This window comes from Colletotrichum navitas (assembly GCF_030913465.1).
Source record: "Colletotrichum navitas strain CBS 125086 chromosome Unknown LY79scaffold_1, whole genome shotgun sequence".
In the NCBI taxonomy this organism is placed as follows: domain Eukaryota; kingdom Fungi; phylum Ascomycota; class Sordariomycetes; order Glomerellales; family Glomerellaceae; genus Colletotrichum; species Colletotrichum navitas.
The window spans coordinates 1,820,798-1,845,958 of record NW_026850547.1 but is presented as its reverse complement, the minus strand read 5'-3'; the positions used below and the strand labels follow the sequence as shown (position 1 = coordinate 1,845,958).

At 52.9% G+C, this 25,161-nt stretch overlaps 8 protein-coding genes across 8 annotated transcripts; 6 read left to right on the top strand and 2 right to left on the bottom strand.

The window, feature by feature from the left end:
• Positions 1-29: 29 nt before the first annotated feature.
• Positions 30-2,022, top strand: LY79DRAFT_533859 (beta-eliminating lyase). Its single transcript, XM_060556390.1, has 2 exons — positions 30-577; positions 676-2,022. The coding sequence occupies exons 1-2, from the start codon at positions 505-507 to the stop codon at positions 1,734-1,736; spliced, it is 1,134 nt and encodes a 377-aa protein (XP_060421013.1). The 5' UTR covers positions 30-504; the 3' UTR covers positions 1,737-2,022.
• Position 2,023: 1 nt separating this feature from the next.
• Positions 2,024-4,046, top strand: LY79DRAFT_533858 (WD domain-containing protein). Its single transcript, XM_060556389.1, has one exon. It carries the CDS (start codon positions 2,197-2,199, stop codon positions 3,742-3,744), a length of 1,548 nt encoding a protein of 515 aa, XP_060421012.1. The 5' UTR covers positions 2,024-2,196; the 3' UTR covers positions 3,745-4,046.
• A 123-nt stretch (positions 4,047-4,169) lies between these two features.
• On the top strand, positions 4,170-5,619 carry LY79DRAFT_664786 (cyclin-K; the record flags this gene model as incomplete). The annotated part of the gene is made up of 2 exons (XM_060562960.1): positions 4,170-4,634; positions 4,780-5,619. 2 exons carry the CDS (start codon positions 4,170-4,172, stop codon positions 5,617-5,619), a joined length of 1,305 nt encoding a protein of 434 aa, XP_060421011.1.
• Positions 5,620-5,960: 341 nt separating this feature from the next.
• LY79DRAFT_664785 (dihydrouridine synthase) lies at positions 5,961-7,415 on the bottom strand (the record flags this gene model as incomplete). The annotated part of the gene is made up of 5 exons (XM_060562959.1): positions 5,961-6,600; positions 6,678-7,002; positions 7,055-7,157; positions 7,233-7,296; positions 7,372-7,415. 5 exons carry the CDS (start codon positions 7,413-7,415, stop codon positions 5,961-5,963), a joined length of 1,176 nt encoding a protein of 391 aa, XP_060421010.1.
• A 6,273-nt stretch (positions 7,416-13,688) lies between these two features.
• LY79DRAFT_533845 (ATP-dependent RNA helicase eIF4A) lies at positions 13,689-15,941 on the bottom strand. The gene is made up of 5 exons (XM_060556388.1): positions 15,634-15,941; positions 15,388-15,462; positions 15,242-15,310; positions 14,827-15,185; positions 13,689-14,767 (listed from the first exon to the last, which is right to left on the bottom strand). Exons 1-5 carry the CDS (start codon positions 15,665-15,667, stop codon positions 14,114-14,116), a joined length of 1,191 nt encoding a protein of 396 aa, XP_060421009.1. The 5' UTR covers positions 15,668-15,941; the 3' UTR covers positions 13,689-14,113.
• A 777-nt stretch (positions 15,942-16,718) lies between these two features.
• On the top strand, positions 16,719-18,426 carry LY79DRAFT_585914 (F-box domain-containing protein; the record flags this gene model as incomplete). The annotated part of the gene is made up of 2 exons (XM_060560558.1): positions 16,719-17,035; positions 17,259-18,426. 2 exons carry the CDS (start codon positions 16,719-16,721, stop codon positions 18,424-18,426), a joined length of 1,485 nt encoding a protein of 494 aa, XP_060421008.1.
• Positions 18,427-20,081: 1,655 nt separating this feature from the next.
• On the top strand, positions 20,082-22,375 carry LY79DRAFT_574808 (smr domain-containing protein; the record flags this gene model as incomplete). The annotated part of the gene is made up of 3 exons (XM_060559635.1): positions 20,082-21,022; positions 21,082-21,762; positions 21,817-22,375. 3 exons carry the CDS (start codon positions 20,082-20,084, stop codon positions 22,373-22,375), a joined length of 2,181 nt encoding a protein of 726 aa, XP_060421007.1.
• A 1,047-nt stretch (positions 22,376-23,422) lies between these two features.
• Positions 23,423-24,754, top strand: LY79DRAFT_585912 (uncharacterized protein; the record flags this gene model as incomplete). The annotated part of the gene is made up of 2 exons (XM_060560557.1): positions 23,423-24,207; positions 24,283-24,754. The coding sequence occupies 2 exons, from the start codon at positions 23,423-23,425 to the stop codon at positions 24,752-24,754; spliced, it is 1,257 nt and encodes a 418-aa protein (XP_060421006.1).
• Positions 24,755-25,161: the final 407 nt, after the last annotated feature.

The following is a 25,161-nucleotide window of genomic DNA, read 5'->3' as shown; positions in this document are numbered from 1 at the left end:
CGGCGCATCGGCGGCCTAGCCAATCGTAACACGATATTGTGCTCTGGGGTACGATGCATGGCGAGAGTGCTTTTTCGAGTCTAAGGATATGCTGTACACGGGAGCTTTGATATTGAAGGATTATGGAACCCATCGACTTGGGTCCTAGACCCTTGCCTCGAGGATCGTTCAGCTGTGATCAGACAAGCGAGTGTCTTTTTGGTAAGATGTGCCTAGGCTGAACGCATGACCTCGCGTGCGATGGAAACGACTCCGTGTCACAGCTCCCTATCAATCATCAATGACGTGAGTAACTTGTTTGTGACAATTCACATCTGTGGCGCAATGGTCTAGCAAAGGAGCCCGCTTGTCGGCAAGACATATCTTAACAGATGCGATCGATTATAAATCGCCCTTGCGTAGGACTGTTCCCCGACGTCTTAAATATCCTGCAGCCATCAATCCCCCTCATAGATCCCAGCGACAGTTGTCTGCAACCTTTCTTGGGCTAAGACATAGAAAATCATGACCAACAACGAGTCCAGCGCTATGCTTTGGGGGTCTCCTCAGGCGACTGGTGCAGCGTTTGACTTTAGGAGTAGGTTAACCTCAAATACCCCTCGTTGTTTACTGTAGTTCTCCTGTTCTCATCTCATGCTCCTCTTAGAGCCAGCAGCGTTCTAACGTTAGATGCAGGCGACGTGATTACAACACCTTCCCGAGGCATGCTGCTTGCAATTTCCCGAACAACGCTCCATGATGATGTCTACGGCGAGGATTCGACAACGAGAGACTTTGAAGAGGAAATGGCAAAGATATGTGGGCACGAGAGAGCGGCGTTTGTCCTCTCGGGCACAATGGCGAACCAACTTGCCCTTCGCGCTCTCCTACACCAACCGCCCCACGCCATCCTCGCCGATACCAACTCCCACATCATCCACTGGGAGGCGGGAGGAGTTGCACACTTGTCGGGAGCCATGGTTCAGGGGATCCGCCCCAGAAACGGGCTCTATCTCACCCTTGACGACGTCAAGAAGCACGCTGCTGTCACGGACGACGTCCACAAGTGTCCGACACGAGTGATTAGCATAGAAAACACCTGTTCAGGGATAATAATCCCTTTGGAGGAGCTGCACAAGATCAAGGAATGGGCCTCGGCACATGGTATCGCCGTCCACATGGACGGGGCGCGACTGTGGGAGGCAGTCTCAGCCGGGGCGGGTAGCCTGGACGACTTTGGCAGATGCTGCGACGTGTTGACGGTGGACTTCAGCAAGAACTTGGGCGCGCCGATGGGGGCCATGGTCCTCGGCTCGTCTGGTCTGATCAAGAGTCTGCGGCGGTTGCGCAAGAGCATCGGAGGCGGCATGAGGCAGGCAGGTGTCCTCGTTGCTGCAGCACGGCAGGCCGTTGTCGAGAACTTTGGACTTGGGCCCCGAGACTCCCGAGCTGTGCTTGATATCAGTCGGACTATGGCACAGGAAGTCGGAAGAATGTGGGTGGTGAGAGGAGGGATAGTGCTGAAGCCCATCGAGACCAACATGGTTTGGCTGGACCTCGGAGGGTGTGGTATCGAGACAAGCGAGTGGAACGAAACAGGGAGACGGTATGGCATCAGGCTCGATGGGAAAAGGGTCATGTTGCATCATCAAATCAGCGACTGGGCGATAAAGCGTCTGGGTGCTGTAATGGATGAAGTGTTGAGCCGTGTTAGACAGACGGCAGTGTTGGGTGTTGCGCCGAAAGCTCGACTGTAGCGTGCATTGAAACGAGACATGATGTTAATCATCCCCATATATTCTGTGTTGTAGATTAAGCTGGTTTTTGAAAACATTCCAACATTTGTTGCAGTTTATGTTGGCTAAAGTTAAATACGACTTTCCTAAGCTTGGAGGTCCCAGACAGCCCAGGGGCCATGTGCATTCGAGAAGGAAGTGTGGGGTGGATTCTGTGCCTGGGAATCATGGAACGGCCAAAAGAAGCACCGTTGCCGAGAATTTTCACAGCGGATCTCCAGCCATGGCTGGTATGCAAGCTTAACTCTCGAGACTGTTTGCAAAGCATCCCCAGATTATTTTCCCGCCAGGCTGCCATTGAAGCTCAACCACTTCCTCCCAAAGCTCGCCAACTTCCTCCGAACCCTCCATTTTCCGCTCGCCGAAAGACACCTACCACCTTACTCGCGCATTTGGGCCAAACGCCCCCCTTCCGCCCAACATGATGCACCCGTCGCGACAAGCCTACGTCGAGGAGGCGATGGACGAAGATCGAGGCATTGCGCTGGAGGACATTCCCACAGACCACGATTATGAGATTCCCTCGGCCTTCTCCGGCGCCGCGCCTGAAAAGGCGTCCGCCGTCCTGGCGCAGATGGAAAGGAAGAAGTTGGCTGCTAGCATCGCGGTACCTACGGACGACAACAGAGTGCGGGCGAAGCTCCGGGAGATGGGCGAACCGATCACATTGTTTGGAGAAGGCAAGCCCGAACGCAGAGATCGTCTCCGGAACCTTCTCGCCATTCAACATGAGATGACCGGCCTCGAAAATGGCGACGTAGAAATGGAAGACGCAGACGAGGACGCGGACGAGCAGGATGAGGAATTTTACACACCGGGTGGCCAGGCACTGCTCCAAGCGCGCATCGATATCGCGAAGTATTCTCTCCCCAGAGCGAAACGGCGGGTCCAGTTTCAGAAGGCTGAAGCCTCGATTCCTCTGCGTACACACGTCAAGTTCCGGAAACAAATCAAGGACAAGCTGCAAGGTTTCGAGCTTCAGGGCAGCCAAACAGCCGGCGATAGACATATCAGCATGACGAGACTGTCACCGAACGGAGAGATGGTTGCGGTGGGCAACTGGGGAGGAGGCCTCAAGCTCATCGAGGTTCCCAGTCTGGAGGCAAAGATGAACCTCCGAGGACACACCCAGAAGATCAGTGGTATCTCATGGTACCCTGGCTCTACACTGCCGGAAAGCAACGTATCTCCAGATGCGGTGAACCTTGCTTCGGGAGGAGCCGAGGGCTCGGTACACCTGTGGTCCTTGAATCAAGATACTCCCCTTTCGACGCTTACTGGTCACGGCGGCAGAGTGTCACGCGTTGAGTTCCATCCTTCTGGCCGCTACGTTGCGTCGGCTTCGGATGATACGACATGGAGACTCTGGGATGTTGAGACGACTGCAGAGCTTCTCCTCCAGGAAGGCCACTCCAGAGGCGTGTACTCTGTCAGCTTCAACGCCGACGGCTCCTTGTTGGCAAGCGCTGGTCTTGACAGCATCGGCCGTGTTTGGGATCTGCGCTCAGGAAGAACGGTTATGATCCTAGACGAACACATACAACCCATCTACGCGCTCGACTGGGGCTCTGAAGGACACAGGGTACTGTCGGGATCGGCAGACGGTTGGATTAAATGCTGGGATATTCGGAAGGTGCAGAGGACAGCAAACCTCGGAGCACACGCCAAAGCTGTCTCTGACATACGATGGTTCAGGGGGTTGGACGACCCCATCGATGGGACCCCTCCCGTGACCGATGAGAAGGGCGCACAACAACCCAAGAAGGCCGGTACATTTTTTGTGTCTGGAGGCTTTGACGCCAAGATCAAGATCTTCTCAGCCGACACCTGGGGCTTGATACAGACGCTGAGCGGACATTCTGGTCCTGTCGCAAGCGTGGACGTGAGCAGAGATGGAAAGTGGATCGTGAGTGGTGGACACGACCGGACGGTGAAGCTTTGGGGCCGCAATGACGGCGAGGGTCTCTAGAGAGATGGTCTGCATCGTTTGGTTGGAGAGAAGAGAGAGCCATGTCCTATAGATTACTAAGATACCCCCCAAGAAATCAACAAATTATCAGGAGCTTCTTGAGCGCTCTCAGTATAGTTACCTACTTGCCTAGGTACTTTCCTACGAGGTACCTGACGCAATTCGATCCGTGCGCACGGACCTACTACGTAGGTACGGATAGATAGCTACAGAAACCGGGGTCTTAATTGATCACGTGGTACTGGCGATAAGATAACGGGTTCAAACTGGGCCGAAAATCCACCTCAGCTAAACCAAGGAAGGCGCATTCATCATCAATCAACCACCAACCCATCTTGCGACAACGAGCGACTCCTCCCCTATGACCAATTTATCACGACAACTCCACCAATTGCCGATTTGAAAGCGTATTAAATCTCGCGGCGATGGCCAGTATTGATCGCTATCGGCCGTCTAGAGAGGCATACCAGCCTCCTAACCTGCCGCCGGGGCCGCCACGACCGGATCGACTGTCACGATCTCCTGCGCGTCGCCTCGATGTTCCGCCAGCTGTTCCATCGCCACCTACACACTCTTCCCGGACTTCGCCACCGCGACCTCTTTCCCAACGTGATACGCGCTCGCCACAGCACTCAAGGGCGCAGACACCAGGCCCCCCACCCAACCAGTGGTACTTCACTGCCGACGAGACGCTGAGCACGCCGAGTGTTCTGGATGGCATTTCTCCGGCGGAAGAACGATTGCGAAGAGCCAAGGGTATCAATTTTATATACCAAGCAGGTGTCTTGCTTGATCTGCCACAGATCACTCTCTGGGTCGCAGGCGTCTTCTTCCACCGATTCTATATGCGTTACAGCATGGTAGAAGAGAAGGGTGGCATTCACCACTATGTGAGACAAAAGCCCCCTTCTATCATCTCTCGCGACAACCCTGGCCGTGTCTGATCAGTGTCAGGCGCCTTTCACACTTCCTAGATCAAAGCGAGGGGTCGAGAAAGCTCAAGCTGAACCACTGCTGACGGAATCGATTGAACAGAACATCGCGGCCACGGCTCTATTTCTCGCGAACAAGACGGAGGAGAACTGCCGGAAGACGAAGGAGATTATCATTACTGTGGCAAAGGTCGCTCAGAAGAACCCCAAGCTTATGATTGACGAGATGAGCAAAGAGTACTGGCGGTGGAGGGACAGCATTCTCATGTACGAGGAACTCATGCTGGAGTACCTGACGTTTGATCTCATGGTCGAGAACCCATACCAACGTCTCTTTGAGCTTCTCGGCCAGCTTGAAATTGTCCACAACAAGCATCTCCGGCAGTCGGCTTGGGCGTTCTGCAGCGACGCTTGTCTTACGTCCATTCCCCTTCTGCTTGAGGCTCGCGATGTTGCCATCACCGCGATCTTTTTCGCCAGTGTACACACCAATCAGAAGATTGACGACGTCAATGGCGAACCCTGGTGGAAGGCCTTGAAAGGAAACGAGGAGAAGTGCGCAAAAGCCATCGACATTGTGCGACAGTTCTATACCGAGAACCCCCTCCGCAAGCAGAACCCGTCCTTGCCTTCCCCGGCCTTCGACTTGGCCAATACTAGACAGCCAAGGGATCCAATGAGCCAGGACGCCCTGTCGTCCACAGCGGGCACGCCTTTTGAGCTGGACAGGGGGACACAGAGCCCGAAAGCTAGGGTTAATGGCCGAGACGATGTCACTAATACCGAATCGGGCTCACAGGCTACTCTAAAGGAGCCGGAGAGGCCGAACGGCAACGGTGCTACTTCTCCCGGCAAGCGGAAGGAAGTTGATTCGGACTCCGAGGGCAGAGACCAGAAACGAGCTCGACTCTCGGATGAAGATGAAGGAGAGGTTTTGGACTAGGCTTTCAGCTTACACTATTGTAATTATTCAGGGACCGGGTTTGGAGGCCTATCCCATTTTACGGCAAGGTTTCAGAGAAGGAAGGGGCCAACAGGGGCACAGAGTCAACCCCGTTGTACGATATGGGACCCCTTTCAAGGCAGCTTCGAGAACAAGCATTCTGGCTTGCGGAAAGACTCATGGCATGTCCAAGGACAAGGCGTTAATGGGGTGGTGGTCTGGCTGAAGTCATGACGCGAGCGATGCTTCCGAAGGCATAATACCTTATCAGTGCTTTCTACTCATAGTAAAACCATCACATTGGGGAAAAGCAGCATATTGTGGACCCAGGAACAAAACGGTCACCGCACAGGAACTGTTGAGCTAGCTACGGCCTCGCGGCGGAGCCCATCCGTCCTTCCTGTCTTGCGGTTGATTGCATCGTCCATGAAATCAATGACATCCACCATGTTGTCGAGCCCGAGAAGTGCTGCTCGCTCTTGCCTGTTGAGTAGCGCGCGCTTATCCGGGCCCATACCGGGTCCGCACATCTCGTGGAGGTGGTGCTGCACCAGCTTCACAGGCATCGGGGCGCGGACGACGTGGCGCATGAAGGACTCAACGGCCTCCCAGGGGCAGGACTCGTGGCCGGCGTAGAGGGCCGGGTTGGCGAGGATGCCGCGAGCAGACATGAGGCCCGCGAGCTTGGTGCCGCTGGGAGTGAAGTCCGTGTAGCCGTTGTGGCCGTTGATCGTCTTCGGCTCCGAGGGCTGTGCTGCCGCTCTGGAGACTGTTGACAGGGGCAGGGTCGCCATGGAAAAGACGTCGCCCGAGAGGAGGATAGGGAGGGTGTCGCCGTACTTGTCGAGGAGGATGCCGAGGGACTCGGTATTAATAGGGATGCTGGAGGCCGTGTGACGGGTACGGGGGTGGATGGTCAGGAAGTCGATGTTTCTGTCCTGGGGGTTGCCGATGACTGTGTCGATGAAATCCATGGTCCGCCTGTATATCGTTAGCACATCTCGGTCAGAGAGCTTCTCCAGGGAGAGTAACTCGTCCCTCAGGGCTAAGCGACTTACCTCAGGTCCTTATGAACACGGATCTTGACGCTGATGCTCCTCCCCTTGGGACTGTCTATGTCGCGCTCCTTACCGACATGCCATCCGTCACTGGCCAGGCGCTGGCGAGTGCTGACCACCATTTCACGGACAAGCTCGCGCTTCTCCATGAGTGCGGCACCGAGCGTCTCGGCACAAGCCCAGGACTGCGGGCAGCCGCAGTTGAGATCTACGCCGTTAACATAAGGGGCGGCGAGTGAGGATGAGCGGGCGAGCTCGAGGGCGCTGCTGGAGCCAAACTGAACTATCGTTGGAGGTTGGACCCCGCGGGTCGATATCGTCAGATCTTGGAAACTGTGTGTTAGCTGCCGAATTACCCTCTGTACGGGGATACAAACCACTGTCACGAGCAAACTTGTTGCGATTGAACTCCTTGGACAGGATCATTGGCGTCCAGCAGAGGTCGGTTCCATATTCATGAACGGTTTGACGGAAAGCAAGCTGTAGCATCATGAGTCTCCAGTGTATGTATTTTTCTTGATGAGTATTTGATGAGAGTACCTTGCTATATCTTACCATAGGGGCCGAGACATACAGAAACCTATCCTTGCTCTTGGCCGCATCGAATATTTTCAGAGGACTGCATAGAGTGACATGCTGTCAGTCCTTCAGGCTAAGAGAACACGGTCCCGAGGTAACTGGGGGTTGAGCTCACTGTGTCCTATCTGAAATTGTGTCATTGTAGATTTCGGCCGCCATACTGACAACACAATACGGGCACACTCATATGCGGCAGAGTGAGTTTTGTGAACCAACAACAAACAATTTGGAGATGAGTGTGAGAGGATACGACGCTGTCCAGGCTCTAAAAAGTGCACAATTACAGCGTTTCACAGTGGAGCAGGGGGGCTGTGGCGTCAAACCCAGATGGGTGTCCTCACTTGGGTAGTCATAGTGGGGGTGGGGCTTTCTGGTGACGATATCGGCGGGGTCTGCGGAGTACGATGCTCTATACTCAGTCAACCACCAAGGTGTTGAATCTGTGTCGTGAAGATTGGGCACGAGAACACTACGCTACAAGTCTCTCCTTTACTGTATGAATTCTCCAAGTAGTCAGAGATTAGATCGCTATGCCAACTTATGCCACCTGTGATTGCAACTAGGGGTTTTATTCCTTCCTTTTTCTGTACTCTAGGCGAGCGCTCTAGCAAAATCACAGAGTCAGTGATCGGGCGCGGCGTTTCGGGTGAGATACGCAGATCAAGAACTCAATTCTGGTGTTTACCTTATAGAGTAATTGCTACTATAGTCCTTCCTCGCGAAGGTCAATGGAGAGTGCTGTATCCATCTTTATATCTCAATACAAGAAATCTACGTCCCACGTGATAGATGGTGCCAATCAGTCTCAAATCGTCACCAAGGAAGCGTCAACATCTAAACATAGCTAGAACTAACTTAAAGAAGAACAGAAGTGTAGAGGCACATACTAGTGCTAATGTATCGGCGCATCGCCTTCGTCAACGAAGATCCCTCGCATAATCACCGTCAAAGTTGTGACATGCGTTCGATTGCGGACTATTCTGGGCGAATAGCAAAAAGAGGCCTTTCAGGATAGTAAACAGGGGTTGCTCCTCAGCTTCAGGTATGCATTGTACCGGATCAGGAAGGAATATGTACCCATCTAAACTATACTATTCGCAGTTTTTGTACGTTACAAACTTACACAGTACCTATCCTTCTAACCCGCAGTGACACGAGACGATCTTTCCTTGTGCGCAAAACGCCCCTCTATTTTTTTCTTCGTGCTCGCCGTCTAGTAGTAAGCTATTCCTGTCAAACCAATCACGGTAACCGTCAATCGCTAGAGTGACTAAGAAGCTCACACACCTGGAAGTAACCTGGAGTGGCATTCCTCCCAAATTGGTAAATGGGTTCGCCATTGCACACCTTGCCAATGTCTTCAGCACAACTCGCGAGATTACCGGTAGGTTATAAGCCCGTGTAAACTTCTTAAGCTTACCTTAGCAATCGGCCCAAGCCGGTTTGTTAGAGATGCTTCTTCCAGCAAACGGACCGAAGGACCATCGCTCTTCAGCAGTCTAGCCAAACCTTTCCGGATTCGACCTCTCAGGCAGAGATCGAGGCAATTGATCCACACTCATCCGTCCAGACAGTTCACCAGTAAGGGTCTAGATCGACGCCCGGTCTAGACAAGTGTCTCAGCTCGAACAATACGGAGACCGTCATGCCAGCTCGCTCCTCTACGGTAGTAGCTGGCGAACAACCACAAGGCAACACAACATGAAGATTGTGGCCTAGGCTGCCAAAGATCTGCCGGTGTTTCCGCATACGGGCGATCCCAAAGAAGTCCTGATGACGGTGCCCCGTTTGAGGTATTACCCTTCGTCTGCCCACCAGAGGAATGTCTGGCGGGTCATCCCACAGAGCGACGGAAAAGCCGTTGCTTGTCTCATTTGGTCACTCGCCGCTCTTTTACGAACTCAGCGGTCTTACAAACAGAGGAGCTGTGTCAGTGTGCGACCTCCCGTAACCCCTTTCATTGTGCGCTCATCGACACCTGCGGAGGGGAAGAAAACCTTGCTTTGCTTGTTGCGGCAAGGTCCACGAGGTAGACATCGAAAGGTTCGAAAACGGAAAAAACATTCCAGACATTGACTTCGTTGATGACCCTCGATCGTAAAGGACCCTCGGTTATTTTCCCATCTGGACGGGAGGCGCACGCTATTCTGCCCACCTCGACCGGATGCGCTCCGTCTATGACAGCTGTGGATATCATGTCATATCTAGCCCATGTTAGACCTCTTGTCTAGGCAAATTGGTCAGTGACAAACAACGTCGGAGTTGTGGCTACCATGGACTAGCAAATAGGGCGCATCCGCCAAGGCAGCGCAGGACGACGAAGATGGCCTAGAAGATGAGACAGTCACGAACCTACGTCCGCTAGCTTCCTTCTTCCCGCCTGAAGGGTTATCCTTCAACCGGATGTTGATGAAATCGTCAAGGTACAACGTCGTGCGAAGGTCAAGGGATATATAGGAACTTGGGCTGCCATCCCGGGATCGTTCACACAAAAGATCACACACTTGCTTGGAGATTTCACCTTAGTATAGAAACACATGCACATACACACCTACACAGATCCCAAATAAACAACGCCAAACACCACTATTCCAGTCAATACTCCCACCAACACAACGACGAGATGCTTGCCAGTCGACTATTGACGGTTCTGGGCCTCACTGGGTTCGTCACCGCCTTTCCGCAGATACAGGTTCACTCCGAAAAATGCCCACAAACCATGTGCATCGACGGCATCAATACGGAATGCAGCACGCGATGGGGAGGATGTTACGACCGGTGCAAGCCAGACACGCGACCAACGATGCCGCCGTGCAATCCGACGCCGTACGCCGTTCCCCCAGTCTGGCCTCTCCCGGGTCTTCAGCTACCGTTGCCGACCCGGAAATCTTTGAGGAGAGGGCCGCCCTCTCTAACGAAGCCGCCTTCCACTCCCACCGCAAAGCCCACACCGGATGACTCCTGCAGCACCCGAACAATCTGCAGGGATTTTATCGACGATTGCGGTCACATGTATGGCGGGTAAGTCACTGGCCCCCAATCTACCAAGGGCATATATCGCAAAGCCAGTCACTAACTCGAAGAACTTGAAGTTGCCACGCCGATTGCCAGCCCTGGCCGACGTTCTCAAAGCCGCCGTGTACACCTAGCGGGTCTATCAACCCATCAACACCGCCGAACCAGTACTAGAATGGTCAATTTACGCTTATGATATATGCAAAAGCTAGGCGTGTGCAATACAGGGAACATGACGGGTTGTGATCGAGATTTACGGTCAATGGTTTTAACTTTTGTGGTGTTTTAGCGAGTTGCATTGAATGTAAATATAATGTCTTAGCTAGCATGCATGAGCCTTACACTTCCCTCGCTGCCTCTCCAGTTCATCCCAATTCATCGGTTTATACACATGAGGCAGAAGCATAATGGTGCATTACTTCGATGGCCAGATATTAGGTCGTCCAGAGCCTGAAACCGCCCCATATCCAATTCGGTCCCTGTACAATTGACCTAGGTTGTTGATCTGTGAGTCTAATTCATCTAGTGTATGGGAATGGGGACGCAAAGTTCCCAACCCTGTGTTCGGTGGTGAGCAGATAACCCATGGGTGGCAGGGAGCGTCCCAATAGTTGGGAGCATGTTCTGTATGCGGGATGGTAGAATTGGGTAAGAGCAAGCAGCTTATATGCGTCTACTACTTGAAGTACAAAACCAAAGTCAATAAGGTGGTGGAGGGGAAATATAGCCAGTGAAGTCTAAGTGAGCCAGCACGGTCAACATCACTTGTCCCTGTACAGCGACCATGCAAAAGTCCGTGAGCAAGGTACAGTGTACCACTATAAACCGTAATCTTTAGTTATAAAGAATCTACTATATCTCTTAGTAATAGGTATAAAAGTAAATAATAAAATTAATATTTTAGTACTTAAGTATAAGAAGTATATACTACTATTTTATATAGTATTTTTTACTTATTTAGTAGTAAAGATATTAAGTATATTTACTTATAAGTCTTGTTCTAAGATTTTACTTTAGGAGAAATACAGTATATATACTGTATTTATACACTATAAGCTCCCTATCTAGAAAAAGTATTGTACCTTATATACTCCCTTTTATTTTACTACTCTAGTTAAGAAGTAGAAAGTAAAATAAAATATAGGCTATATAGAGGCTTACTAGATCTATATAGAATATATTTTTTCTTTTATTTTAGATATCTATAGATCTTAGTATAGTCTATTAAAAACAAATGTTTTAGGTGTATACTGTACCTTGCTCACGGACTTTTGCATGGTCGCTGTAGGAGAAGTGGTATAAGATTTGATCTCCGTCTTTTGCTGAGTGACTTTCTTATTTCCTCACTCAGCAGTTTATATCGCACCGGCTTTTCGAGTCGACAACACCACAAGGTACGAATAAAGAATCGCATCATCTCTGTCATTCTTATCCATCACCAGCCAAAACGGAGAATACTCTGCAAACCTGCTGGCGTTACAAAGAGTGCCCGATGATTGATCTCGAAGCAAACCCAGTCACCACCTCCTTGATGGCCACTCTTTAAATAGCTGACAGGCAACATGCCAATATATCACTGGATGAACCCATCAAGGAGACTGGGAATACTAGTTCGAAAAAGGCCAGGGTACTTCGGTTGCGACTTAAGCCTTCCTTGCGTGTTGTTGCTGCCTCATGGGCATCGACGCATAGCTGCCCACCTCGTTGGAATTCGCGTGTGTCAACCCCCATCTAGTGCGGAAAATTTCAGTATTGGAATTTGAGGTGCAACTACAGCGCTGCCTAATCAATGGAACCCATGGCCTTTCGGTATTCACATCAGCAGCAGCGCCGTGACGCATCTAGAAGTATCGAGAAAACACGGTACTATTTGTTTTGGAAACCCTCCTATGGCCATCAATCTCAAGAACTGTGTTAATTGCTGTAGAGAAAAACGTGACCTCGATGGTCAAATCAGCATTGTCGGCTTATCGTAGAAGACGGTAATCTAATGATTGACTTATTGATATTGGTCTGCAGCTCGTTTTTGGTGTAAGTCAAGCGCCCAGCCACAGTTCCTGTCTGGGCCCCGGTCAATATCGCTCTGGGTGGGGATCGTAGCCGCTGTCGTTTAATTGAATATTGCCCCCGTAGTTTCAATGCGGGTTTCAATTCCTCTTCCCTGCAACCCTAAAAAGAAACGCCCAAAACGAAACGAAACAGAAAGGGGGGAGGGGTAAGGGTGAGCTTGACAACGAAGAGAAGGATAACGTTGGGATAGAAGGGAAAGAAAGACGGGGAGGGGGAAAAACAGGGAATGACTTCCCCCCCTCCCCAAGGTTCATCCCACACAACACGAAACCCTGATCTGCGGAACCACAAAAAAATTGGTTGGCGCAAGTCAGGAATAGTCTGTGCAGTCACAGTACTGCTACTGCATCTGTTCTTTTTCAAGAAACCTTTGGGAGAGTCCCGTGGCTCCTGGTGAGCAGGACGCATTCTGTGGTTTGTGTGCTGCTGAGAGAGGGTGCATTTGGCGGGGTAAGGCCGTTGTCCCCAGAGAGCAGCAATCCCCAATACCTAGGAATTTTGACAGCACTCACTGGAAGACATCTTATTCATGCTAGAATAAAACAGCCACAGAGTCCACTTTATCCAGCGCTCCACACTACGTACCTGTCTAAGGAGGTTTCTGAGTGGCAGGCAGCAGATCCTGCTCTTTTATTTGATTTTCTCGTTTTCGGGCGTCTGGCCAGTTGGACACAATGGCGAAAGCGACTGTGGCAGGATGAACGAGACAACACGAACTATAAACTGAAGCACCAAGCTCAGGGACCTCGGACCGGATATCTCACCCAGCAGGCTTCCTCTCACACGTGTACTGCATCCACCGTTCTTGCCATGTCAACAACTGGCAGTCGGATTTGACGTGGCGCTCGCAGCCCAACCTCCCACATCTCCAGTCTCTCGTTCTGTGCTAGGCACCATGCCAGGTGTCCTGGCGCCCCCCTCTGTGGGATGGCCTCCCAAGTCTTGCGATAAGAGGACTCAAGCCCTGTTCGGAACCCTCCCCACCCCATGTTTCCTTGACGCACGGTGCGTTAGTGTTGGTGAGCGCCGGCCACTTGCAAGCCTGTATGGTGGGACCGAGGAGAACGATTCTCTTTCTCGGCTGGGCTGCGACTGCAGCCATTCGCCCTGCCCGTTCCCGAGTATCCAGCCCTTTGCATCCTCTCCCCCGCTTCATATGCTGAAGCGTCCGCCGGTCAACTAGAAGCAGGGCGAGATATGGGCAAGAGAGGGTAGCGTCGTGGGTAATCTACGACAGAATCGGATCACAAGTCCGAAATAGTGTACAACCGCCCAATCACTGCCCGAAGGGTAGAGATACGTTGGCGTTCACATTCACTCATCAGGCGTCGGGAACAGAGAGTTATTTTTTTAAAGAGCAGATTCATCGTGACGTGGCCCCTACGTACAGAGAGACTAGGAAACTGAAAGTCAAAAACTAGAACCCTTGCCAATGATTCTTTTAGGTACCAGTCCGCCGCACCTTCGTTGGTATTAAGGTGCCAAAAGACTCGTAAGCCCTTTCCGCATGCAAGCCAGTTTTTCAATTCCACCCATGAGCCGGGGCGCGTCTAGCAGTCAACCAAGAAGTTGGTGAGGCCAGCCACGCCCAGTGGCTCGCCAGGTAGCCTTCCCGCGATCTATCAACAAACAAGTCCTGATGAATCTCGAGTAAAAAAACCCCCCCAAGCGTCTTGCCAGATCCGGTGCGTGATCGACCTTAGCAGACCAAAGGGGCTTGTTCCGTGCTAAAAGGGAGAGGGAGAATGTGTGTATCCGTGAGAAAGCGTTTCTTAGATGAGGTCGGCCACGTTCATGGGCATCTCCTCGATCTGGGTGCTGTAGAACTGCTCAATCTCTCTCATCATGCGAACATCGTCGGCGGTAACGAAGTTGATGGCAACACCCTTACGACCGAAACGACCACCACGGCCGATGCGGTGGATGTAGTTCTCGCGGTTGGCAGGAAGGTCATAGTTGATGACCAGGGAGACCTGCTGGACGTCGATACCACGGGCCAGAAGGTCGGTGGCGATCAGGACACGGGAAGATCCGGAACGGAACTCCTTCATAATCAGGTCACGCTGAGCCTGGTCCATGTCACCGTGCATGGCAGAGACGGTGAAGTCACGGGCAGTGAGCTTGTCGGTGAGCCAGTCAACCTTTCTGCGGGTGTTGCAGAAGATGACAGCCTGGGTGATGGTGACAGTCTCGTACAGGTCGGAGAGGGTGTCGAGCTTCCACTCTTCCTTCTCAACAGCGATGTAGAACTGCTTGATACCCTCGAGGGTAAGCTCGTCCTTCTTGACGAGAATGCGGACGGGGTCGCGCATGAACTTGGTGGTGACCTCAAGGACGTCCTGGGGCATGGTGGCGGACAGAAGGACGACCTGGGTGCTCTGGGGAAGCAGCTGGAAGATGTCGTAGATCTGCTCGGTGAAACCACGCTGGAGGGAGGTGTCAGCATGCGACGGGGGCGAACCAGGGTGCTGAACAAAAAACTTACAGAAAGCATCTCGTCGGCCTCGTCAAGGACGAACATTTTCATGCTGTCGGTCTTGAGGAAGCGGCGCTGAATCATGTCGTGGACACGGCCAGGGGTACCAACGACGACCTGGGGACCGTCTTGCAGGGCCTTCATGTCGTCGCGGACGCTAGTACCACCGATGCAGGCATGGCACTCAATGTTCATGAAGTCACCGATGGCGACGACAACCTTCTGAATCTGCTGAGCAAGCTCACGGGTGGGGGCGAGGATGAGAGCCTGGCAGGCCTTGACGTTGGTGTCGATCTTCTGGAGGACAGAGATGGAGAACGTGGCGGTCTTGCCAGTACCGGACTGAGCCTGGGCAATGACATCGTGGCCTGGTTGGAGGGTGAGCGGGAGTTATTGCGCAGAGGATCAACTGGTCTGAACATACCCTTGATGACGGGCATGATGGCACGCTGCTGGATGGCGGAGGGACGCTCGAAACCATAGGCGTAAACACCTGCAAGAGCCATATCAGCGACAAAGTCCACGGTGAGGGTATTTCCACCCGAGAATTTTGAGCCCGGGAAAACATACCGCGAAGGAGCTCCGACTTCAGGTTCATGTCATCGAAGGAGTCGACGGTCTCATCGTAGTTCGACTCGATCTGGCCTGATAGATATGTTGTCAGCGACTTGAGGTCTTTTTGGAATGCGCCGGGCCGGAGATTAGAGAAACAAAGAGAGGGGGGGGACAAGGTGGCCGGTCGGCGACCCTCTGAATCAAAGGCGAAGCCTCCAAAAGCTTCTGGTGGAAGGATCAAGATGTCGTCGCGAGACTTACCCTCAGGCACATCCTCAAGACCCTTGTCAGCCATGATTGCGGTTGTGTTGTGGAAGAAATCTAGATCACAAGCACAGCTTGAGATCTAGAAATATCGTCGCGAAGGTGGGGTTTGGCGAGGGGTTGGAAAATTCGCAAACGTCTCGGTGAGAGTTGCGAAAAAGGTCAACGAATCGAATTCTTAGAATTAAAGTCTCAACTAGATCCGGTACTCTTGGCGAATCGCAAGAGTAGAACTGAATCTAGGAATAAAGGGTGCGTTGTTGGGTTTGTTCGTGGGGTGATGGTGCACGTTGATTGTCCGGTGGTGGGAGGTGAAGTTTTTATCAGCAGCCGCAGGAATTCTTGACCACGTAAAAAAATTTCGCAGGCGGCGGGCGGCCCCTCGATTTATGCGGTAAGCGAGGTTGCGCTAAACAGAAAAGGCAGGAATAGTGATTAGGGCACACCCGCCGTGCCTGTCTGAGTGAGTAGAAGGCCACTAATAGCAGTGCAGTAGAGCCAACTGGCTCAGCGGCCTCAGTGGGACTCTACAACTCTGCAACAGTAGCGAGGGCCGGAGATGCCAGGCGCTGCAGGAGGCACCGTAGTCGCTCTTGCCTTCTGGATTTTCCTCCTCGTTTTCTTTGCCCCTCTCTCTTACCAGGCCACACACCCCGGCCCTCTTGTGGCGGAATGCCTGCAAAAATTTCATCTAGACATCTTCATGCATTAATTGAGTTGTAGAACCAGTTTATTGAAGCATGTGCCCGCCACCCATCACTGCTGTCCCTACCGCTTGTACCACCTGCACCTGCGATGCCAGCCCAGTGACATGATTTCTTGTGCGTTTTCCAGGTCTTTTTCCTCCTTTGTTTTCTGACGACTGTGCTTTTCTCCTCTCTCTCTCTCTCTCTCTCTCTCTCTCTCTCTCTCTCTCTCTCTCTCCCCCCCTGCTTGCCTTGGTTCTCCAATGCCTGAACCCCCCTTTTCTCTCCGCCACTACCATACTATCCCAAAGCAGCAGGCACATGTCATTGTTCTGCCAGTAACCTACGCCTTAAAGATACATGGCGAACGACAATCTCGAGCCACCCCATGACACTATGTCCAATAGGATAATCAATGCGCAAGCTGTCACCAACGGTCTCGACTATGACTCAAAACCTGCTAAAAATGCAGTCACTTTCCATGAGTCAATTCCTACCCATCCTCTGGGCGTGAAACCGCTGGGCAACCAGTATCTCTCGGATCGTCCGAACGCTCGGATGCACATCGGATATTTCAAGACTTTGCCCGACGAGGCCCTGATGATGCTCTTGGACTATCTCGATCAGGAACTTCTGAGAAACCTGGGCACAAGCTGCAAGTTTCTCTATGCATTCTGCCGGTCCGACGATTTGTGGAAGTCGTTGTTTCTACAGTAAGTCACACAGTTTACAGCTTGGTCAAGTTTCCGTAAGCCGGGGGCTATGGCGTTCATCAGTAGCCGCTGCGAGCCACGCTGTCGCCCTCGTCACCGGTTTCCATGGGTCGAGGTTTCTATGACTCTGCAGTGTGACTGGCTTGTAGGCGCGATTTCAGCCACACACCCGCTCATCACATCTTGTCATGTAAGTAAGAGCCACCTGCTGACCACACTTTAGGTCCCACAGCTCAGGCAGGTTCGATGGCACGTGGCAGGGAACATGGAGGGCCACCCACCTCCGGCTGTCTCCTGAGCAGCAGTCAAAGATCGACTGTAGCAACGTCTTCTCCGACGTCCTGCATAGGCCATTCGTCTGCAGTCATGTTGACTTGACGCAGTTTACCTCGAGAATCTCGAAGAGCAACCTCATCCAGCGCATGGAAACTCTTACGTACGATGAATTCTCTGAGAAATGGTCAGAAACGCCCTTCATCTTGACCAACTATATCCAGACGTGGCCAGTCTGTCATGAGTGGAACATTGACGCCATTTCGAAGCTCTATGGCAACGTCGAGTTTCGTGCAGAGGCCGTGGACTGGCCCTTTTCAACTTATCGCGACTACATGGACAATAACGATGATGAGAGTCCTCTGTATCTTTTCGATAAAAAGTTCGCGGAAAAGATGGGGATCAACGTCGGGCGCGAGGAAGGTGCGGCGTACTGGAAGCCAGATTGCTTCGGACCTGACCTATTCGAACTTCTGGGCAGGGAACGGCCAGCCCATCGTTGGCTCATCGTTGGCCCAGAGAGGAGCGGATCGACATTCCACAAGGACCCAAACGGCACAAGTGCATGGAACGCTGTGATCCAAGGTAAAAAGTACTGGATCATGTTTCCGCCTACGGCATCGGTGCCGGGAGTCTATGTTTCGCAGGACAGTAGTGAGGTGACCAGCCCCCTAAGCATCGCAGAGTGGCTTCTCGAGTTCCATGCGGAAGCCCGTCAGTTGCCTGAGTGCATCGAGGGCATCTGTAACGAGGGGGAGATTCTGCATGTGCCCAGCGGATGGTGGCATCTGGTTGTCAACATCGAGAGCGGTATCGCTCTGACGCAGAACTTTGTCCCCAAGAACCAGCTCTCCGAGGTTCTGTCCTTCCTCAGAGACAAGCCAGACCAGGTCACGGGTTTCAAGCAAGAGGTAAAGGATCCATATAGACTGTTTGTTGAGCGTCTCCGGCAGGATCAGCCGGATCTCCTGGAAGAAGCGCTCCAAACTGTAGAGAGAAAAAACGCCCAAAAGAAGAGAAAGTGGGAGGAGGCAGTGGGTGGAGGTAGCAGCGAGGCTAACGGGGGAGGCTTCAGTTTTGGGTTTGGGGGTGATCTAGAGGATGACGAGGTACCCTAGGTTCGCAGCTCACACTGCGGCGTCTGGGTGCTGCAGATTCATGACAGATCCACCTACTTGAACAACGGGCTTCGGATGGCATAGGGTCTTTCAAATCCGATACAATCCTCTTTATTGCAGCGATGATTCTGATGGGTCTTTGAGTCGAGTGATAGAGTAGAGTGTGGCATTGTTGAAAGCCATAAACTAGGTACCGGGATGGTTTGATAATGTCGAAACTGAGATTGAATAGGAGCGGAAAGGTGTCAGTTGAACAATACATGGCCGATTGTCAGATATCTTAGCTTGTGAAACCAGACATGAATTGTGGTTTGGCTTGGGTGAGGTGCGTGAAACGGGAAGTAAGCAATAACTGGTCAGAGGTAGTAGAGAGGGAAAAGAGTTTACCCTTATGTTGCCATCAATCAGACAGCACTGTGTCTTGGCAGATACGTACAATGGCTAATAGCCTACTTGCTTTTTTTCGATCTCGTGCAACTTCTGACATTGTCTGTGTTTTCAGTGAGTGGAGGATCTCGTCGTGCTTAAGAGGACAAATGCAATCAGGGCAATAGGGCCAAGCACCTGAAGATTGTAGGTGGTTTGCTTCGATGCATTTTTCGATAGCTGCTCCATGCTGTAGCTTCGTATCAAAGTGCCAATATATCCGAACGGATCAACAACTCAGGCTGTTCTGTGCGGAGACCAGGCTGTAGATGTTATGTGTATGCAGCAAGTCTGGGAAGTGAGAGAGGTAGGAGGCCGACCCCACGTTTACACCCGCCCTTTGGGATTCAGATTGGACGTGTCCTAATACTGCACTGCGCCCCTCTACAGGTAGGTAGGTATATAGGTACGTACCCCCCTTATTACTACCACTGGCTACCTCTTGATACCGGGCCCCAGTTCCCCGACCGACCCTCCCCAGAGGAGTTGTTGGCTGCCAGCTGATATCCCACATTCAGTAGCCAGCCTTCACTAACAGTGCGCACGCACCCCAAGCACCATACCGTAACTCACCTTACCTCCCGTTGCTCTCTGGGCCCCGTCCCCGTCCCAGTTCCTGGTCCCAGTCAGTCATCAGCTGAAGGGGAACGACGTGCACTCGGCCGCGTTTCTCTCCACCACCCAAACCATCATCTTCAACTCTCCCCGATTACTCGTGTTTCGCCCCCCCTCGCCTTTCAACGGCTGACTAAAAAGTTCGCGAGATAACCAGGCACAAACGAACCAGGCACATTCTGCATTTGCCTTTGTGCCGAGATAATCGACCACCTCATCCAAACAAGAAGCTAGAGACGATCCCCTCTGCCCCTGGCTCCGAAACCATGTGACGGAACCATCCAGTGCCGCCCACCAACTTCGCACCCAGCTCTCTTTTCGAACATTCTACACGTCGAAGCTCTAGCTCAACCGGACGCCCTTTGTTCAAGACTCGTCTCCGACGGCGGTCCGCACAGGCTGACATTCCGACGCCAACTCAACCCAAGCCTGCCTAATCACCGCGCCGCCTTACGTAGTAGTTGCTTCACCCCAAGACCGAACACCATACATAGACGCGCCGCTTCGATCTCGGCTCCAAACTTTACATACCCATACAATACATACCCTTGACGCACCTTTGCTGCCTGTTGCTATCCTTCAAGGGCTACGCTTCGCCCCCGTACCGCGCAATCATGGTTTCCGACGAGCACTACGAGATCTGCCTCCCTATCCTTCAGGATGCCACTCTCGAGGACGAAGACAAGACGGACAAGCTCGAGGACCTCCTGCGAAGCCAGACAACCTTGAACGGCTCCTCATTAGATAATGCGATCCTCGATGTGTTATGGCGATACCGTGATGGAGGCGGAGCTGCCGCCTCTCCGCCTCCCATCCGCCAGACCATCCTGCGACGACCATCACCTGCATCCTGGCGCGGCAATGCCACTCCTCTCTCAGGATCTCCGCGTCTTGGAGTTAGCCCGCTGGCTCCTCCGGGCTTTGTCCCGTCCTTTACCCCGTCCTTCACTAGAACGAAGTCATCCGCCGCCTCTCCCTTCTCCTCCCCAAGACCTTCCCCGAGACTCGCCTTTGCAACGCCCGCTATACCTCACAGCCCTAACCTCAACGCGTACGAGTTCGCCAGCGATAAATCGCCTTCCCATGAAACCTTTGGCGATTACCAGACGGAGAATGTAGAGTGGCTAGTAGCGGATGACGCCATCAGCGTCACATCGTCCCTAGGGACCTCAAGCGGCTTGAACGCCGCCGCCCCGGAGTTCTCGTCCATGTCGTCGCAACAAGCCGACATGTCCCCCTATGATATGCTCCGCTCAATTCTCGGTCAGACACGGACTGATGAAGAAATTGAGGCCGCCCTTGCGGTCCATGGATACGATCTCAGCGCGACAATCGTGTCCATCATGGAGAGCCAAGCGCAAGACAATGGTTATAGTAGTCCACAGCCCGAGGAGAACAAGGTCTCTCTCATTGGGAAAGCCCTGGCTGCTGAGAGCCGCCCTACTACACCAGCTGGGCAGCGATCGGGCGTCATCTGCAAGTTTTATATGTCCACTGGACAATGTCTTAGGGCAGATTGCCGGTTCAGCCACGACTTGAGCAACCACCTTTGCAAGTGAGTGCATGCAGCCGTCTTTTCTTTGCGTAAAGCTGTAACTGATACAATCTTCCAAGGTACTGGGTCATGGGCAACTGCTTGGCAGGCGATACCTGCATATTCTCTCACGACCCTGCACATCTCATGAACAAGCTGACCATGGACGGGGCCAGCACGCCGCCCGCCAAACAAGCCAACTTGAACGATTTCAACTTATTCCCAGCACTTCCAGCAGGCACCGCTGAGCATGTCGGCAGCTACAGTGGAAGCTCGAATGTTACCATTGGAATTACGCCACCGCCTGGTTTGAAGCCATTCTTTGGGGGGGAGAGCCCTCGGTCTAGATCTCGCCCTGGCAGCCGACACCAGCAAGCTAGGGAGCCCGTAGCCCCCTCGCTAGATGACGCAGACGCGTTCCCTACTTTGGGCTCTGCTGTTGCGAAGCAGGGCAAGAAGCACCATGGGAAACGAGGCGGTCACGGCCACAAGGAGAACTTTACACCAAACTCCCTTGCCGAGATTGTCAAAATGTCACCATCCCCCGGCCCAGCTTCGCTTCGCCAAGACCTCAAGAAGATTGGACGGAACGGCAGCTCAACCAATATCCGAAACGGGGAGAACAGCGCGGCAGCCCAAGCAATTCCGAACCCGAAACACATCCCATGGTTGGAAACCGGCGAAAGAGCCAACAAATCCTACCTCAAAGCTCGACAAGAAGCCATCAAGCACGGCGGTCTCAGGAACAAGTTCCTTCAGAGGTAAGTTGGTTGAACGCAGAGGTTCGTGACGAGTTTAGCTAACCTACCTCTCAGTGCCGCACAAGCCTGGAACCGCAACGATGCGAGGGCTGCTAAGGCTCTGAGCTTGCGTGGCCAGAGTGAGAATGATCTCATGCGGAAAGCGCACCGAGAGGCAGCTCGCGAACTGTATGAAGAGCGCAACAAGGCCAACGCAAACAGCGTCGAGATCTACGTCGACCTGCACGGGCTTCACCCCGAAGAAGCTGTGGAGTACTTGGAACGGGTGCTGATGGAGAATGTCAAGGAAAGCCGGCCGATCTACGCCATAACAGGCACAGGTCACCACAGTAAGAATGGCAAGGACAAAGTCGGCAAGGCTATCCGCAACTTTCTCAATGAGTGGCGATACGCCTACCGCGAATTCTCTGTTCCCGGAGACCGCAACAACATGGGCGGCATCTTGGGTATCGATGCTCGTAGTTACGACAAAGGTCTGGCTCGCGAAGGAACATCAAGTGCGGATGACAGCAAGGAGGAAGTGGACATCCTGAGCCAGGGTGTGGAAATTGGGGATGGCAAGGTCAGGCTTCTTGTGAGAGATCCTCCGAAAGGACCCAGCGGGCGCCGATAACCGCTGCTAGATGGATAGAAATCACAATAAAGTAGAAAGAACCAAAGTAGAAAATCTCAACCAGACGCTCCCAGGAGCACTCTTCTACATATCCACCTCGAGAGTGCGATCAAAAAATGATGGGTGTAGAAAGGAAAACTTTACAAGTAGGTGCGAGGGGCTGATAGATCCTGGGGTCCCTACCTAGGTACAGATAGGTAGAGTTCATGCAGGGAAGCAGCACCCAAAGCTTCCAGCTCGTGTGGAGTCCCCACAGAGACCACACACCCAGACCTTGGGCCGGGCGCCAGTCGGTTGGCAGGCAAGCCGATCCGGACGGGATGCACCGCCAGTTTCCATTTTAGTGCGTGCGCGCGTGCATGCGTAAACTAGAACCCTGCCTGTACCTACGTTAGGTACCTAACTTGGGTACCCATGACGGGGGATTGAAACTGTTCGCAGGAAACATGAGACAAGTTCATTGCGGTTTCGACAAAACGTAATCTTGATCTCATCTTCTCTTTTAAACCAACCTCGGGGTTCCTCTTCCGTTAAACTACACTCCTAGCTTCATTCACGAATCTTACAAGCTTTTTGGTTGCAATAGAAAACGAAGAAGCAACAGGTTACCTGGGTAGACTGAGGGCGAGAAGCTTGAAAAAGAACCCTGGCTGAAATCCCCAAAAGCTTACGGACCTGGCGACGATCTGGTAGTAAAAGTAGACAGACGGCTTGGCTCGACCTTTGATCTCGCTGTGGCCTGGCTTACCTCATCGCGGCAGGTGTTTACGGTCAGCCAGCTCCTTCGATATTGACACGCATGCCTTGGGGCGCAGCTTGCCAACCTACACATCTCGATCCCGTTCGCATCCGACTTAACCAGTTCTTCGAAATGGCTCTTCTACAGCTTCAATAAAACAATTATAGACCAGAACCGAGCAACGCCAAGCCGAAACGACATCGACTCGTCGACCCCGCGAGCAGCTTCTACTCCCGGCGCTTCCGGTCCCAAAGCCAAACCCTTTATTCTTCTCAATCGCCGCAGACGCCGACCAAGTTCCCCCTACGATGCCGGCCGACTTTGAATCCGCAGCGCGGGCGCTGTCCCTCTCCCCGAATCCTCCCTCCTCCCCCTCCGAAACCTATGCCGACGTCCGCCCGCCATGGATCCGCAACATCGGCGGCATCTCAACCACCACAATCACCTCTGGCCGCCGCACGTCTTCCGCTCGCTTCGGCCGCCAAAGGTCAGCATCGCGACAGGCAACAGCTCTGGCGAGTCTGAACCGCACTGTGCGCTACGCAATCAGGACTGGCAACCGCCTCTGGGACATGTACCTTAGCCTCAGCCCCGTTCAGCGCGTCGCCGTCGCCGTCTTCCTTCTGGTCGTCAACGTTCTCGGTATCTTGATGCTCGTCTACTCGCACGCCATCTTCAAGTGGCTCGGCCCGGTCGCGCAGAAGTGGCGTGCTCTGCCCGGCGGCTGGCTCATCATCTGGGCCTTTACGTTTTTGACAGCCTTCCCGCCCATGATCGGCTATAGCACTGCCATCTCCATCTCGGGCTTCGTATACGGGTTTCCGCTAGGGTACCCCATTGTCGCGACGGCCACGGTGGCGGGGAGCTTGACGGCGTTTTACACAAGTAGGGGCATCTTCAGCGGATACGTGCACCAGCTAGTGGGTCAGGACCACCGGTTCATTGCATTGGGGCAGGTGTTGAGGAAGGACGGACTGGGAATGCTGACGGCGGTGCGCTTTTGCCCACTGCCGTACAGCTTGTCAAATGGGTTCCTGTCCACGATCCCGTCCATTAAGCCATGGGCGTTTGCGGCCTCGACGGCTCTTGCTAGGTACGCACGTATACCTCCCTCCCCGAGCTCTCACTTGACTTCTGAGTTGTCCGTGTAGCTGACACACCGCAACAGCCCTAAACTGCTTGTCCACGTCTTCATTGGCAGCCGTCTTGCTCTCATCGCCGAAAAGGGCGACGAGATGACAACCGGTAGCAAGGCTATTAACTACATCTCCATGATCCTTGGCGGTACCGTTGGCCTGGTTGTCGGCTGGCTCATCTACCAGCGCACCATGGCCCGGGCCGCCGAGCTGGCCCTTGAGGAGGCCGAGGCAAACGGTCTCGTGCCTGGTTCCAATAATACGCCTGACTACTTGGACGTCGAGGCTGGTCTCGTTGACCCAGAAGACGTGGCGGCGCTCATGGGTGACGACGACATCTCGCTGTGGACGCGCGAGGCAGACGAAGAGAACGGGTATCGCGACGACGACGACGAAAACGAAAACGATGTCAATGGCATCGGGATGACGAACCAAAAGGCGACTGCGGAACCGTTTCACGACGAGCACGGCGGGAAGGAGAATGGGTTCAAGAGTTCTCATTAGGCGTTTTTGGGGAGGCGTTTATCCACAAGAACTGATTCGGTGGGCGGGTATAGACTCAAGAAAATCGGCGTCGGAATAGACCATGATTCAACACATCATGTGCCTGAGTCCTCCACGTAACGTAGCACGATCAAGTGAGTTGCTGGACCAATTTCACCATGGATTTCGGAACGCCCCGGGGCAGACAGCACGAGCGGTTTCATGACATCAGTGGTCTCATTTCCGGTATTGTGTGGTATCTATCATACGAACGAGTTCTGTCTGCTACTCCTTCCTGCGTCTGTTCGTTCCGTTCTCTTCGTTCTCGTCAATTTGTACATAACAGCTCGTGTAGCAGATCCAGGACTGAGGCTCGACTAGAGAAGTTAAAAACAATAAAAAAGCTCAACAGCAAATTCGAAGAACAA